Source organism: Callithrix jacchus, chromosome 3 (assembly GCF_049354715.1).
Source record: "Callithrix jacchus isolate 240 chromosome 3, calJac240_pri, whole genome shotgun sequence".
Taxonomy (NCBI): Eukaryota; Metazoa; Chordata; class Mammalia; order Primates; family Cebidae; genus Callithrix; species Callithrix jacchus.
In genome coordinates this window covers 141,296,852-141,314,133 of record NC_133504.1, presented here as the reverse complement: position 1 = coordinate 141,314,133, position 17,282 = coordinate 141,296,852, and the positions used below count along the sequence as shown (strand labels likewise).

At 37.3% G+C, this 17,282-nt stretch overlaps 1 protein-coding gene across 11 annotated transcripts in view; it reads right to left on the bottom strand.

Moving 5' to 3' along the window:
• The window catches only part of CLOCK (clock circadian regulator), a 114,694-nt gene that overhangs the window by 17,052 nt on the left and 80,360 nt on the right, over positions 1–17,282 (bottom strand). For 7 of the 11 annotated variants that reach the window (XR_013533119.1, XM_008993337.5, XM_017970558.5 and 4 more), the window contains 10 exons: positions 14,821–14,934; positions 14,566–14,684; positions 11,818–11,900; positions 11,504–11,610; positions 9,281–9,428; positions 8,707–8,782; positions 5,764–5,905; positions 5,081–5,181; positions 4,475–4,564; positions 238–390 (listed from right to left, as the gene is read on the bottom strand). Coding sequence is in view for 10 of the 11 variants with exons in the window: in XM_008993337.5 (XP_008991585.3) it covers positions 238–390; positions 4,475–4,564; positions 5,081–5,181; positions 5,764–5,905; positions 8,707–8,782; positions 9,281–9,428; positions 11,504–11,610; positions 11,818–11,900; positions 14,566–14,684; positions 14,821–14,934 (1,133 nt within the window). In the remaining variant the exon portion in view is untranslated. The remainder of the gene's footprint in view (positions 1–237; positions 391–4,474; positions 4,565–5,080; positions 5,182–5,763; positions 5,906–8,706; positions 8,783–9,280; positions 9,429–11,503; positions 11,611–11,817; positions 11,901–14,565; positions 14,685–14,820; positions 14,935–17,282) is intronic. The other 4 variants (XM_078367222.1, XM_035293706.3, XM_078367225.1 and 1 more) reach the window with 1 other exon arrangement.

The window sequence follows — 17,282 nt, the reverse complement described above, 5'->3', positions numbered from 1 at the left end:
AAAACTTGTAGGCCTTCCAAAAAGGTTTGTGTATATTCTCTATAACTAAAATTTCTCCCACCAGCCTGACTGAATCCTTACACATAATCATACTGAGTAGGTAACCAGTGAATATTTATTGAACAGAATTGATAAAATGTATCTCTTGCATCTCACTTTTAATTAAGAAAAGTTAATTTTCCCAAAAATCCAAAATATGAATGGGATGCTTGCTTTGTATTCAAATATAACAATTACCTGGAGCCCCTGACCATGGACCATCTGAAGTTGTTCTTGAATTTTCCTTAGTTCTTCTTGTTGCCGATGAATATTTGCTTCTATCATGCGTGTCCGTTGTTCCAGCTGGTCTTTCAGATGCTGCATGGCTCCTAATTGAGCTGAAAACTGAAACTGAAGTACCACATATGGAAAAATAACAACATATTTTAGAATTACTTACTCCTTATAATTGTGCAACGAGAAAAGTAAGCAGTGTAACATGAGTTAAGAATGTTATGCCAGTTAAGCCTCTTAGTTCCTAATCCACCCACCTTTGCTCTGCTTTGTGATATTGGACCTGGACCTTAAAAATATTTCTCCTTTGCCAACAGGCACAAAGTTATCCATGTCAGTAGATGGTGCTGGACGGATACTGCAAACAAAGGTGCTGGACTCCTGGTTCTGGTGCTTTTTCTTCTTGCTCTCGTGTTGGGGTACCAGTGGGAAGCTTCCCAGTTAGGCTTGTTAGCTCCCTAGCTGGCGGCTTTCCAGCAAGTCTCAATGACATCCTAGTGGGCAGCTTCCCTGCAAGCTTTACCAGTACCCCAGCCTGGTTTCCAGCTCTCTAGCTCTAATCTGTGGCATGTCAGTGAACTTCTCCATTATCCACTTGTTATAGCCACATCTTCCCCAAGAAGATCTGCATCTCAGCTTGGCATGGGGGAAGAGGAGGTGAAGAGGTTAGGAGCTTATGGGGAGTCTTCTAAGAATGTTCCTTCCTTGGGTACTCTCCATCTGTCTTAGTTAAGTGGCTGCTCTCTGCATCTGATAATTACATATTCTTTTTTTTGAGACACCATCTTGCTCTGTCACCCAGGCTGGAGAGCAGTTGTGCAAATCATGGCTCACTGCAAGCCTTGACCTTCTGGGTTCAAGAGATACTCCCATTTCAGCCTCCTCAGTGGCTGGGACTATAAGCATGCATCACCACACCTAACAAATTTAAATATATATATTTTTTGTAGAAATATGGATTTGCTATGTTGCCCATGCTGGTCTTGAACTCACTGGATCAAGCAGTCCTCCTACCTTGGCCTTTCAAAGTTCTGAGAATATAGGCATGAGCCACCATACCCAGCCTTATTCCTGTATTCTTTAAGTTTTCTTTACTTCTTTTAGGAGTTAATCCCTGTTGCCAGTTAATAATTTTTTTATATTATTCCTATTCAAATTTCTGGTATGCTTCTGGTTTCTCACTGGATCTGGACTGATACACACACACCCTGGATTTACGAGACCTGAGCTCATATTGTGGTTACCAATTACTGGAAAAAATTATTTAACCTTTTTTTTTTTTTTTTTTTTTTTTTTTGTTGGAGACAGCGTCACCCAGGCTGGAATGCAGTGATATGATCATGGCTCACTGCAGCCTCAACCACCCAGGCTCAAGCATTCCTCCCACTTCAGCCTCCCAAGTGGCTGGGACTACAGGCATGTCCCACCATGCCCAGCTATTTTTTTTTTTTTTTTTAAGAGATGGGGTCTCATGATGTTGCCCAGTCTGGTGTTGAACTCCTGGGCTCAGACAGTCCTCCTACAAGCCACCATGCCCAGCCTTATTTAACTTCTTAGCTTCATTTTTACCCCTCAACAAAGGAAAAAGGAGTCTGCACCTGGAGTTAATTCCTATCAATTTCTGTCATCCCTAGAATGTCCTCTATATGTACATGAGTAGAAGTACCCAAAGTTATAAAAATCTGACAGATAACCAATAATAATATTTTCACTTCAATGGAAGCTATCCTCAGACACATATAGAACATGACCTTTTTTTTTTTCTTTGGACTTCCACCTGGCAACTTTCATTTAACAGAACATGAACTTTCAAAGACTACACAAGTACGAATGAGTAAATAAATGCATACAGGAATGAAAACAAAATTATGTTTTCAATCTTACTTATTTCTCTGTTTTACTTGAGTCATGAGCAGCTCCTATTTTCTTCTGCTTATAATTTAGCCACATTTGGTGATTCATCTCTTAAGTCTATACAGGCTCTTTAATTAGTCCCACGAATTTTCAGTGTATGATATAGTATAAGAGCAGAATTTCACTTTACTGGAAATCTGTCTTAAAGTAGCCTCTTACAGCGAACTGTATGTAAAAGTGAGAAATGTCCTTCCCATCCAAAGCTTTTTAACTCTCTCTTCAATAGTTTGTATTTGGGATACTGCATTACATTTCAAAGCAGACAACTCTTGACTTCAGAAATTAACAATAATCAGACCATAACATATATTAAATTATACTAGGTTTGAGAAAATATTAAAAATTTAGTACCTCAACTCCCTCAAGGCTTTATTTTTTTGTACTAGTCAAAATGTTATATTTATGGCGGGCATGGCTGTTCACAGCTGTAATCCCAGGACTTTGGGAGCCTGAGGCGGGTAGAATGGTTGAGTCCAGGAGTTTGACACCAGCCTGATCAACATGGCAAAACGCTGTCTCCACTAAAAATATAAAAATTAGCCAGGTTTGGTGGCGTGCACCTGTAGTCCTAGCTACTTGGGAGGCTGAGGCAGGAGGATCACCTGAGCCCAGCAAGCAGAGGTTGCAGTGAGCTGATATTGCACCACTGCACTCCAGCCTGGGTGACAGGGTGAGACCTTGTCTCAAAAAATAAAAATAAAGTTACGTTTATGTAATACAAATGTATTTTTTTATAACTAAAGTTATTTGTTCCTTTGGGTAAGCATTATATTGCTATCACTTAAAGGATTTCTATCAAATACAAAAAGAAAATAGTAAACACAGAAGGCAGGACAACAGGAAGTAAAATCACAGAACTAAGAGGCAAAACATTTGGCTTTATTAGTGAATAAAATGTGAGATATGAATACTTGCTAACATTTTTGACAGTATATATTTTTTATTTCATGAAAATATCCCTATAACATGTTAAGAAATGCTTTAGAATCTTGAGATTAAAGAACTAGTAACATAGAAAGTATGTATCTCTTATCATAGTTATATATGTAGAGCTATTTTTAAAAAATACTGTTTTTAACCTATTATTAATGATCATTCCTTAAGATCAAGATACTGCTAAGTTAGGGTATATTTAATGCCAAACAAGGCAAAGAAGTTGAAGAAAAATACTACTTCTCTGTGGTATTTTTTTTTTTGAGACGGAGTTTCACTCTTGTTACTCAGGCTGGAGTGCAATGGCGTGATTTCGGCTCACTGTAACCTCCGCCTCCTGGGTTCAAGCAATTCTCCTGCCTCAGCCTCCCGAGTAGCTGGGACTACAGGCATGCGCCACCATGCCCAGCTAATTTTTCTATTTTTAGTAGAGACGGTCTGTGGTATTTTTAATGTGTTTGAGGCACTGAATGAGTACAGAGTCATATATTACAAGTTGGGAAGTTAGGCTACAAGTAAGAGTGTCACTTTTGGAATTACTCCCCCTTTTTTGGCTACTTTCCACATTTAGGCCTCCTTCTGGACTTAGGAAACAATTCTCCTAGAAAGTTTTCCTTCACTTCCTCAGGTTGCATTAAGGATTCATGCAATGTGCTTACATATCAGCTTATATACGTTCAACACAGGCAATATAAACATGGTATTGTATGGTAGGTATCTGTCATTCCCTCTAGATGTGCTGGTGTTTTAGTATAGATATTTGTATTTGTACTATCAGTATCTGCAGTGCCTGTTACAGAAACTAATAAATATCGAATGAATGAATGAATAAATGAATATACAAATAAAGTTACTTAATTCTTCCAATATTCATAGGAAGGACAAAATGAATGGCTACATTTCATCTTTAATATCTTTATGTCTATAGTGTTTCTCAATGAGGGAATGTTATGGCATATTAAGCCAGACAATTTTTTGTGGTGCAAGACTGTTATGTATCCTGAAAGACATTTAGCATACCTAGACCATGTTCACTAAGGGCCAGTGATACTCCACAATCATTATGAAAATAAAAAATGTCCCCAAGTATCCTAAATAGCCCCAATTAAGATTCACTGCCTCTGTAACTATAATTATATATGTGTGTGCATATATTTTATTTTTTTAAGAGACACTATCTTGCTATACTGCCCAGGCTGGCATTGAATTCCTGAGCTCAAGCAATCCTCCTACCTCGGCCTCCCAAGCAGCTGCAGCTACAGGTGCTTGCAAACAACCTGGATTTTTAAAAATTACATCAGCTTAAAAGCAAATCATTTTTAAATATGCAACTAAAACAACAAACAAAATATACCTGGGACATGCCTTGTGGAATTGGTAAATTTGTAGCTTGAGACATCACTGGCTGTGTTAATGATGAACCAACAGACTGGGAATTTATGGACTAGAGCAAAATAAAAATAACACTGAAGTGATTCTCATTCCCATACATGAGTACTTCTAGCAGAAATATCAATATGGTATTTGTATTAATGAACTTACCATTTGGATTATACTTTTGTTAGCTGAATACAGCTAGGTTCTTCCCTTCTATACTGGAAAGGCATGTTCCCTATTTATATTTTATTTTCCAAGGAACTTCCTACAGTACCTTGCATAAGCTCTCAATAAAAATTGGCCAGACTTGAGACAACTGGTATTTGAACTTAGACATAAAACAGCTATCAATTATGAGCTTTTCACAATTAAAAAAAAAAATAACATTTTACTTGAAAAATAAAAAGACTGATACATATGACAACCACTTCATACAAAAAAAGGAAGTCTTGAGTGTCACGTTATCAGTACTATTTTGATCTTCATAAAGAGGGGTAACAAATCAATGAATTTCTAAAGATTTAGATCATTTCTCCTCTCTTAATAAGTCTTTATTCAGAAGAATATCTACTAAAGAACTTACCTGACTACTAAACGATGACCTTCTTTGCATCATCTTCTCATGAGCTGGTAAATGCTGCCTGGGTGGAGTGCTCGTATCTGTCGGGATCTTGGTTGGTGTTGCTGAAATCAGTCAACAAAATCAAGAGCATTCGTACTTTATAAAATATGGTTTTTATAGATTTATCTCAAAATGTATTTCAGTTTATAAAAATGGCTTTTGAATTATCTTTCCAAACCATTCAATGAAAGTAAAGTCCATGTCAGATGAGTCAATATGGTTACTTCTATCTTTTTATGAGCACAAAGAAAATATTTCAAATAGGAAAACTTTAAAAAGTTACTAATTTAATGACAATTATATAAGTCATCATAAAGACACTAAAAAAAACTTTCAAAAAGCAAACCTAAGGAACACTTACTGGCCCTACAGTAGAAAACACAATAAATAGTTGCCTTGCTTTTTGAGGGATGATTAAAACACCACCACTACCATTACCATCTATGCATTTTAAGAGGCTACTTGAAGAACTTAATTCTTTGCTACAAGTGAGCAATGTGCCTATAACTCACTGGAAAGGTTACTACATTTTAGAAATGTAAAAAAGTATAATTTTAGAGAAGTATTAGATGAGAAATGCTGATATAAGTAACAAATAGTTTAGTTAGTTACTTTAAAGTCTGCTTTCAAGCAAGAATACTCACAGGAAGGGTCTGAGACTGCTGTGTGAGATGATTTTCTTGAACTTCGAGAAGAAGCAGAAGGGGTTGGGCTGTGATCAAACCTTTCCAATGCTTCCTTCAGACTGACTGTGTTTATACGATTATCTGACCCAGAATCTTGGCTCTAAGGAGACACAGTAAAATAAATGTTTTCTTGTGGTTCAGTTCAGAGATCTCAGATTCCCAATATTGTTAACAACGACAACAAAAAATCAGTTTTTATCTATAACAAGGCAAAAGTATCTGTGTGTACACATATATGTAAAGAAATGAAAATTTATGTGTTATAGCCAGAAAGTTTTGGCTTCATTTTCTATTGAAAGAAACAGAAAATGAATCAAGTTGGAATCTCTTACACCATATGCAAAAATAAACTCAAGGCCAGGCATGGTGGCTCATGCCTGTAATCCCAGCACTTTGGGAGGCTGAGGTGGGCGGATCACCTGAGGTCAGGAGTTCGAGACCAGCGTGACCAACATGGTGAAACCGTCTCTCTACTAAAAATACAAAAATTAGCCAGGCATAGTGGCAGGCATCTGTGATCCCAGCTACTTGGGTGGCTGAGGCAGGAGAATCCCCTGAATCCAGGAGGTAGAGGTTGCAGTGAGTCGAGAACCCACCACTGCACTCCTGGGCAAAAGAGCAAGACTCCATCTCAATTAAAATAAAAAAAAAATTAACTCAAAATGAATCACAGACCTAAACGTTAAGAGTTAAAACTACATTAACTCTTAGAAGAATACATAGGGGAGAAAGCCAGGTGAATGCCTGTAGTGCCAAGCTACCTAGGAGGCTGAGGTAAGAGAATGGCTTAAGCCCAGGAGCTAGAGAGTCTGGTTTCATATAGCGACACTAATCTTTCCCATCACCAGTTTGTTTCTCCATCAGCTCATTGTCATCAGTACACAAACATGCTGTTTTTTTCTCTCAAAAAAAAAAAACAGCAAAAACTTCCTTTAAGCCCACTTTCCCCTCCTACTACTGTCCCATTTCTCTTCTCTTTATAGCAAAACTCCTCCCTACTCACCATACCTAATTCCTCCATCCTGGAAAATTCTTTTAAACTCACTCTAATCATGCTTTCACCCACACTACTACTTCACAAAATCTGTTTTTATTGATCACCAATGAATTAAATGTTACAGTCAATGCTGAGTTCTCAACACTCATCTAAAATTTAACTTATTTCAGCTGAATCTGACAAAGCTGATCATTCACTCCTGATACTCTTGTCTAAGTAACTTCCTGGTTTTATTCCTTACTATTACCTTCCCTGTGGTTGATTCTTCCTTTCCTCCCTCACCTCTTAATATTGGAGTCCTCCAAGACACACCCATCCTCTTGGTGATCCCATCAAGATTCATGATTTTAAAACTACCCATACTGAAGTTTCTCAAACATATCTCAGGAGGACCTTGTCCCTAAACCCCAGGTGGATCATGATCCTGGCAGTAAATATGGTGGGAAATTAGACATAGCTGGAGTGTGTTTTGGAAATAGAGCTAATTTAGGATTTACTAGGATTGAATTTTTGCATGAGGAAAAAAGAAGGATAATTCATCTCTGTACTACTTCAGTTTTCATAATGGCCCCCTAATCAAAGAACCCTAGATTTTAAGAACTTTTCTCAGAAAATAATGTCTTTTACCAAAACCTACTACATCCTGTTCTAAACAAACAAAACCTCTTTGGAAAAGTTCTTTCACGTGGGATCCATGAAAGTAAGGAAGTTGTCTGCATTATTCAATGCTGTATTCTCAGCCTCTAGAACCATGCAGAAGGTACTTTATAGCATTTGTTGGGACTGAATAACATCCACGATACTGTCCCCTGGGGTGCTGCCTATTTAAACTCAATTTTTACATAGATTTTTGACTCTTTTCATTCCACTTATTTTCTGTAGGTCCAAAAATACTTGTGATGGGCAATTTCTGACATGGCTCACAATTCCTGCCTCCAGTTATTCATGCCCTTGTATAATCCTCCCACCTTGAATGTAGGTTGGACCTAGTGATTTCCTTCTATAATGCACAGAATAGACAAAAGCAATGAGATATCAATACTGTGATTAGGTTACAAAAGACTGTGACTTCCATCTTGCAGGCAGTGTCTCTCCCTGGCTCATCTTGCATGCTTGCTCTGATGGAAAAGGTCACCTGGAAAGGAACTGGGGATAGCCTTCAGCCAGCAAGAAACCAAGGCCCTCAGTCCAACTGCCCATGAAGAACTGAAGTGTGCCAGCAACCACTAAGTGTGGTGGAAACAGATTCCACCTCAGATAAACTGTGAGATAACTGTGGCTCCCACCAACACCTTGATTATAGCCTCATGACAGAACCTGAGGCAGAGGATCCAGCTAAACTGTGCCTAGATTCCTGACTCACCAAACTAGGAGATAGTAAGTGTGCTGTTTATATCACTAAGTTTTGGAGTAAGTTGTTACACAGCTACAGATAACTAATACACTACACTTCTGACCTGATACAACAAAAAAGAAACCAGAGTTCAAATTATGACTATAGTTTCCCAGCCAGTGTCTTTAGGGGAGATTTTTTTCCCTCTCTTGAAACCTCAATTTCAGTATTTTCACAGTGGGGATATTACCTACCAGATAAAAATATCTGAAGTGTAAATTACATTTCATAATTCATATAAATAACCTGGCCAGAGCCTAGTACATCATTGGGAATTAATATATGGTAGTTTTAATCTGAGATCAGATATGTCTCTCATCCGATTTTCTTTTTAGAGGCAGGTGAGATTTTAAAACATTAAATTAAAAATAAGCAGTAAAGTGCAATCACATCCCTCTTATAAGTGAGGAAATAAAGTGTTTGAAAAATAATTTTAACTATTAATTACTGAGTTTTATCTTTCATTGGGGAGAAATTAAAAATAATTTTTAAAAAATGATAAGAAACATACTTTGTCAGCAGCTGCCTCAGGAAGAGACTCTTCAATGCCAAGTTCTCGTCGTCTTTCAGCCCTAACTTCTGCATAACTACAAACAGAAAAAAGAGTTTGGTCATTCATTTAAAATACTGCACAGGTGTAACTATTCATCTCTTCATCTAGACTATTTGCTATATGCTACACAAACCTAAATATACCTGTAATGTCTTAATTTGTATTTTTCTAGGTATCTTATAGTTTCATGACTGCTGTAAATGATCCATAACCACACAATACTTAAGAGAAACTAAATAAAGTACATGCTTATCTACCAACAGTTTTCTTTTTACATGGCTGACACTGCTACATAAATGACACTAACAACTTCTGCTGTAAAGCACAAAATTTATATCAAGCCTTATATATCTGTATCATTCCTATATTTATATATAATGCTTACAAGCAAATGTAATAATATATTGAAAAGATGTACTAGAAATTGAGAAAAGAGCACTTTGTAGTTCCTTAACAAGTTACACATAAAACCTAAATTGCCAAAACTGTCATAGAATGTTACAATACAGAAACTCTTTAAAAGAATTATTACCTTACTACAGTGTGAGTACAAACAATAAACTCTGGCCTTGAATTCCACTGATGATAAGTGATATAATAATGAGTTTGAAGCCAAATCCACTGTTGCCCTTTAGTCAGGAATCTATAATAACATGATTTGCCTTTCCCATATTGCATTACTAAAAAGAAAAGAGAAAAATATTTTTTCTTTAATTCATATTAAAGAATCTGTTTTTTAACCAAAAGTTATCATATGCATTTAAGTCTACATACACTATTGTTTTTCTGGCTTTTTGATGACATATGTCAATATGAAAATGTTAATTCTTTAGATCCAGTTTCAGGTTCCAAGCAACGATCAGATCTTCCACAGTGCCCAACTTATAGCCAGCCACTTCTGATTTTACAATCTTTCCATACACAATTAACTTCCAAACACTTAAGAATTCATATTGCTGACTTCTTCCCAATAGATATACAGAGGGTAATAACAATAAGTAATCACACCTGAGTTTTTTCTCCTAGCTACTCTGGCAGGCGCAGAATCTTTGAAGCATTTATTTTTAAACCTTAACTAACCAAAATCAAAATAACTTCATTGTTTGAAGTAACTGAGTGCAGTAACTGCCAAAACATGTGCTGTAGATTTTAAGTTCTAAAGCCTTTTAACAGATATTAAGCAAAAAAATGGGTTTTGGGCCGGGTATGGTGGCTCACCCCTGTAATCTCAGTACTTTGGGAAGTTGAGGTGGGTAGATCAGTTGAGGTCAAGAGTTTGAGACCACCCTGGCTGACATAGTGAAATCCTATCTCTACTAAAAATACAAAAATTAGCCGGGTGTGGTGGCACACGCCTGTAATCCCAGCTACTAAGGAGGCTGAGGCAAGAGAACTGCTTGAATTTGGGAGGCGGAGGTTGCAGTGAGTCGAGATCGCGCCACTGCACACCAGCCTCGGTGACAAAGGGAGACTCCATCTCAAAAAAACAAAAGGGTTTGTAGTTAAATTAATTTGGGAAACTTTTTGTTAAATTAGCGTCTTCAGTTTTCTCAAAACCTAGAGTACGCTAATGTATGTGCAGATTCTCTAAGGGATTATGAAGTGTTTCCCTGTCTTTCTTGACTATAAAGTGTTTTTGTAAGGACCAACATTAGCTGGAACAAACCTTAGGAAATGCCCATCAGGAATCTCTCAAACAATCAGATCTCTCCCTCTCCTCTCTCTTTCTCATCTGTCTCTCTCTCTCTCTCTCTCTCTCCTGTCTCACTCTCTAAGGAGGAAATCAAGGTCTACAAACAAACTTGCTATCCAAAGTTATCCAGCTAGTTAACAGAAGTATCAAGTCTTTGCACAACATCATGGTGCTTAATGCCCACATCTCTTGTGCTGAAATGACTTGACTCTGAACATTTTCCATAGAGTTAATGCTATTATACAATAGAATTCATTTTCATACAGAGGGGTTTATGAAAGCAGCATAAAACATCAGGAAAGTGTCTAAAATATCTAGTTAAGCCTTAGTGTACATTCAAGAGTGTAAGCATCTGGGAGGAGGATCAGAGAAGCAAATAAAACCTATCATTAAAACAAACCTCATGATTAAAACAAACTTCCAAAATAAAGAATAAATACATGTGATAAAAGAGTAGGCCTAGACTCTAGTGCTTCTCTGCCACCAATGAGCTATGAAATTATGGGTGAATTACTTAGCTTTACTGTGTTCTCAGCTTACTCATGAAGATTAGATGTAAAGTGTTTAGAACAGTGCCTGACACAAAGGATGACAATGCTCATGCTCTAACAACAATAATAATAAGCAGGTAACACTAAGCATTTACTATGAGCTTTCTAAGACAGTTTTCCAAAGATGTAGCTAGCTCCTGAAAAGATTCACATGCTTGGAAATCAAAGTTTATGACACAATATTTCCGAAGTTTGATGTATTACAATTTTCAAAGGAATATACTTCTCTTACTCCAGATATAGAGCTTACATGCTTCAGAACAAGGTGTATTAGATGCCATATTATGAAATTCTACTTATTAAAAACTAAAATAGGAACAAGTTTAATTTAAACTTGAGGTACGATTCCTACTAGATTGGTTATACACATAAAGCAAAATCTTGTAGCACGTTTCAAAAATATGAAAATGATTGTAAATCTGTGTCTTACCACTTATCATTTCAGGACAGGACTTCTCTTTACGTGATTTAAAAACAGTTATTATCACCAGAAACATTAAAATCTACTTACAGTGCTCATGACATTTTGCCAAATTTTCTAGGTCATCCACATGATAGTAATCATAGCCTGATGTTCCTAGAACTTCAAATGGCAAATATCCTATTATGGGTGGTGCCCTAAATTACACAGAAAACAATCATTATTATAAGTCTTTCCCTAATAAGAAATATTCCAACTAGAATCATATTTGGAGGGGGGGCTTTGTTTTTCCAAAAAGGTTTCAAAGTTCAAATTTTAAAAAAAAGTTTGCCCTTGAAATCTATTAATTTCAAGAATTATATAACGTGACTATTACCTTTTATGGAATTTAAAAATGAAATTACCTGTGATCTAGAAACAGAAACTTCCATTCTAAACTATGTCTAGATGTAAACTCTTCATTGGGTTCTTCAACAGTGCACATTTCCTACAAATAAATTAATAATTAAAATTTATAAATACTTTCTTGTATCCTTAAAAATATTAAATATTGCTACATATAAAAATAAAAGTCATGGCCAGGTGCAGCAGCTCACACCTGTAATCCTAGCACTTTGGGAGGCCAAGGTGAGGGAATCACTTGAGGTCAGGAGTTCGAGACCAGCATGGCTGGCCAACATGGTGAAATCCCATCTCTACTAAAAATACAAAAAATAGCCAGGCATGTAGCAGGTGCCTTTAATCCCAGCTACTCAGGAGGCTGAGGCAAGAGAATCACTTGAACCTGGGAGGTGGAGGTTGAATGAATGAATGAATGAATGTCATTACTAGATTAACCTTCCCCTAAGCAAGTTAGTTAGTTGTTTCTATGTATGTATGTATGTATGTATGTATGTATGTATGTATGTATGTACTTACTTACTTATTTGTTTGTTTGTTTGAGACAGGGTTTTACTCTGTCACCCAGGCTGGAGTACAGTGGTGTGATCTCAGCTTACTGCAGCATCAACATCCTGGGCTAGAGTAATTTTCCTGCCTCAGCTTCCCAAGTAGCTGGGACTACAGGTATGCACCACCATGCCTGGCTAATTTTTGTATTTTTATTTGTAGAGATGGGGGGGGGGGGTCTCACTATGTTGTCCAGGGTGGTCTTGAACTCCTGGGTTCAAGCAACTGCCCACTACGTCCTCCCCAAGTGCTGGGATTCTAGGCATAAGCTAAAACGCAGACCCCTAAACAAGTTAACAGATTTTAATTTTCTAGTACTAAAGAATGTGGTAATAAATAACCCTTAGATGCAAGCTTTTGGGTCGGTACTTCTCACTACACATTTTCCATTCACATATGCCTATAAACTTTTATTCAAAATTCAGACCTCTCTCCTGAATTACAGTTCCATATTTCCAACTATCTGAATGTCTTCATACATCTCAAACTCAGTATGTCTTAAATAAACTGATTGCTTTACTCTTCACACCCAGTTACACAATTTTCCATATTATTCCGTACATGTATAGTGGCCAGTGTTTAGAAAGCTGATAGTTAAAACATACTTTTTCATTTTTACCTTTTATCATCTAAGGGGCCACTACTAAATCCTTCCATTTCATCCAAGTATTTGAAAAATCAATTCCATCTCATCTGCCTTGAGTGCATTGGTTTAGAACCCTGCCGTCACTGATTTGTTCACCAGACTCCCTGTCCTTCAACTCATCTTCTCTTCTAGGACCACAATTACCTTCCCAATACTCAAATATTATATGGCTTCCCTGGTAAAAAACTTCCAATGGTCCCTTGTGCTAAAATCTCTTCAGCATGGAGAAATAAACATGAAATAAAGAAAAAAATTTCATTTCTGGTTTCTCATTACTTTTCTAGCCTTACCTCTCACTATCTCTTCCCCTTCCATGCATTAATCCTACACTCTAGTCATACTAAACAATGTATTACATCCTGCCTCTGTGTCCGTGAATGACCTGCAGCACACTGTAGTGGAGAGCTTGAGCTTTGAAAAAAAAAAAAATTATTAATAGAATCAAGTCCCAGTTTAATCACTTAATAGCTGAGAAGTTGGGCAAGTAACGTAACTTTCCTAAGCCTCCGTTTCCTCATAATGTAAAATTAGGGATCATAATAGCATCTACCTTACAGAGTCGTCATAAGAATTAAATAAGATAATAAATATAAAATACGCAGCATGTAGTAAGCACTCAAATGTTGACAATTATTATTTAATAAGACCAAAACAAACAGAGCAAGACTGGTTTAAGATCGTCTATTAATTCTGTACTTTGTCCTACACTATGATGTCCCAAAATTTTATTTATTTTGAGACAGAGTCTCACTCTGTCACCTAGGCAGACGCAAGCTATTACAGTGACGCAAACACAATTCACTGCAGCCTCAACCTCCTGGGCTCAAGTGATCCTCCCACCTCAGCCTCCTGAGTAACTGAGACCACAGGTGTGTAACACCATGCGTGGCTAATTTTTTGTATTTTTTTGTAAAGATGGCATCTTGCCATATTGCCCAGGCTGGTCTCAAACTCCTGGGCTCAGGCAATCCTCTTGCCTCGCCCTCCCAAAGTGCTGGGATTATAAGCATGAGTCACTGCGCCTGGCCACACCTAAATTTGAAATCTTAGCCTAGCTGTTTCTTTCCAGTCACCTGCTAGTGGTTGAACTGTTTCACTTTCCTACTTCCCTACTTACCATCTGTTTGTTGGACCCAGGAAATAAAAATAAAATACTTAATTTTACATTTGAAAACACAAGTTAAATGCAGTAAAGAGCCACTTGGACATTTCAAATACAATTTTAAAAATGACCTTCTAAAAATAAAGATTCCAAAAACCTACATTTTTGGACTTTCCCTTTTAATAGAGATAATGAACGATACACAAAGGCATCCTAAAATCTTCCACAAAAGTACGGCAATACTGATATATAATAATCACTGGTTAACTGCAAAGGATATATACTAAAAAATTGGTTTTACAATTTAGTGAGTGTCTTGATAACTTGTTTCAAAAATATTACTATCATGCATATTTAATGACTCATAGCCATTCCACCTCAATGTCTGCAAAAGTTTCAGGCAGTTCTCAGCATATGAACTTAAATCTCCTTTGGGGAATAAAATTAGAAACATACCTTAATGAACTGCGGTGTAGCTAACCTGACGGTAGCTACAAAACAAACTCTATCTTCGTAAGATGGCCTATGTGTGCGTTGTATAGTTCCTTCAAAACCATTGTGTGCTGAAGAGGATACTAAAACAATAGGGAAATATGTATTATCAGTTATGCCAGTAAAACCTAGTTGTTACTGATATTCAAACATCTATGTCTTTAAGAGCATAGAAAAATAACAAGTTAAAACACATTGTAAGAGAAGCATTTAACTTACCACTGTTCAAAGATTTGAAATTTCCTATAAATTTTACATATTCATAGGTAGATAGCTCCTTCGGGTCTATTGTTCCTCGGAGCATATGACAACAGAACTCTAATTGATTTTTTGCTGAAATAAAGAAATTTTTAAAATCATATATTTGTGATCTAGGACAACAACTGATATATCACATAAAATAAGATCACTAAAGCTGTCTAAGTTTACAACCATTATTTTCCCCAAGAGAAATCATCAATGACATTTAGTTCATAAATGCAAAGTATGTTCAGGAGATGACCTCCCTTTGTCTTTAACAAAGAAAATAGATTTTCTGGTTCAAACAACCTAATGTTTCCCTATTTTTATCTATCCTTCCTTTTCATTGTTCACTCACTTTCACAGACAAGTTTTGCTTCCCATTCTAAAGCTAATGCTTCTATCTCTACCTTGAATAGTCTTTTCTGTTTTCTCTAGGACTAGGGTCATACCACTGTTCCTTATTCCTTTAGCATCTACACCTTTGGGTCCTTACTTTTTTTTTTTTTTTTTTTTTTTTTTTTTTTGAGACAGGGTTTTGCTTTGTCACCCAGGCTGCAGTGAGCCCCCTGCCTCAGCCTCCCTAGCAGCCAAGACTACAGGTGTGAGCCATCATGCCTGGCTAATTTTTCATTTTTTGTAGAAATGTCTCACTATGTTGCCCAGGCTGGGCATAAGCTCTTGAGCTCAAGTGATCCTCCTGCCTCAACTTCCCAAGTGGTAGGATTACAGGCAATAGAGCCACTGCACCTGGCCAAGGGTCTTTACTATCTACTTTTAAATTTGCTCAGGTCTTCCATCTCAAACAAAGTTTTGCTAAGTACTTTGGTATTACAGACCTCTTTCCTTTTCATTATGGGCTCCATCTTCCCTGTATTAATTTCCTTTAACTTCATACACTGTAGCTTTCATTCTTACACCTCTATAGCAATTATTCTCAAGATTACTAACATTTGTATTGTTAACTTCAATGGTTTTTCATTTCCTCCTCTTCTTAAAACTCATGCTTTGTCATTCCCATGGCATAAACTTACCTTCCTACCTTACTGACTATTCCTATCTCTTCTGCCAATACATTTCCATACTAGGAGTTTTCACAAAGGTTCTTCTGATCCTGTATCTCTCTCTCCATTTTATATAAGCAAACTTTCCTATCATTTGCTTTCAGGATATTTGTACTTGAGTGTACTATCAGTAACTTAAATTCAAAATATTTAAAAGTGAATTTCTTTCAAACCCCCTTCGTCTATATATGCTTATTTCCTAAGTCAGAAACCGTATCATAGTTTGGTCTCTTCTCTTCCCATCGCAAGTCCCAAACCTAATCTGTCACCAAGATCTGCTACTTATTTCACCAAGGAAGCCCACCAATTTAGTGTAGTTGCACATTACTGTGCATTTCGGTAAGCTGAAACATGTATTCATTATGCCTCCCCATTCTGCCACTCTGATTCATTCTGCCTATTACTCTTAGACTTATAACTACTTTCGTGATACTATTTCAGCACTCAAGGACAAGTAACACCTCTCTTTGTTCACTACTTCAGGCTTATATTCTTCAGGCATTATCAACATAAATAGCTTTATCATCTAACCTAATAGGTTCGAAATGTATCTTCTTCAAAAAACCCTTCCCCACTGATGATTCTTGGCCGCTTGGTCACCGGAGCCTAACACAAGTCCTATTGAGTTTACACACTTAACAGTCATACACTTTCCTCTCCATCCTTTCCTTTTTTTTTTGAGCTGGAGTTTCACTCTTGTTGCCCAGGCTGGAGTGCAATGGCGTGATCTCAGCTCACCACAACCTCTGCCTCCTGGGTTCAAGCATTCTCCTGCCTCCTGAGTAGCTGGCATTATAGGAATGCGTCACCACATCCAGACAATTTTGTATTTTCAGTAGAGACAGGGTTTCTCCATGTTGGTCAGGCTGGTCTCAAACTCCCAACCTCAGGTGATCTGCCCACCATGGCCTCCTAAAGTGCTAGGACTACCGGCGTGAGCTGCCACACCTGGCCTTTTTCTTTTTTTTTTTTTGAGACAAAGTCTCACCCTGTCGCCCAGGACTAGAGTACAGTGGCATGATCTCGGCTTACTACAACCTCTACCTCCTGGGCGCAAGTGATCCTCCAGTTCAGACCCCCAAATAGTGGGGACTACAGGCATGTGCCACCACACTCAGCTAATTTTTGTATTTCTTTTCATTGTGGAGATGGTGTTTCACCACGTTGCCCATGCTAGTCTTGAACTCCTGGGCTCAAGTGATACATCTGCCTTGGCCTCCCAAAGTGCTGGGATTACAGGTGTGAGCCACTGTGCCCAGCCCATCCTTACTTTTACTGCTAGGATTATATGGTTTTTCTTTTTGTCTCCAGTCTGGTTCTTCCCAAAATTTTCTACCTGAGTGATTTTTTTTAAATCTCCCAAACTAGATGATGAAA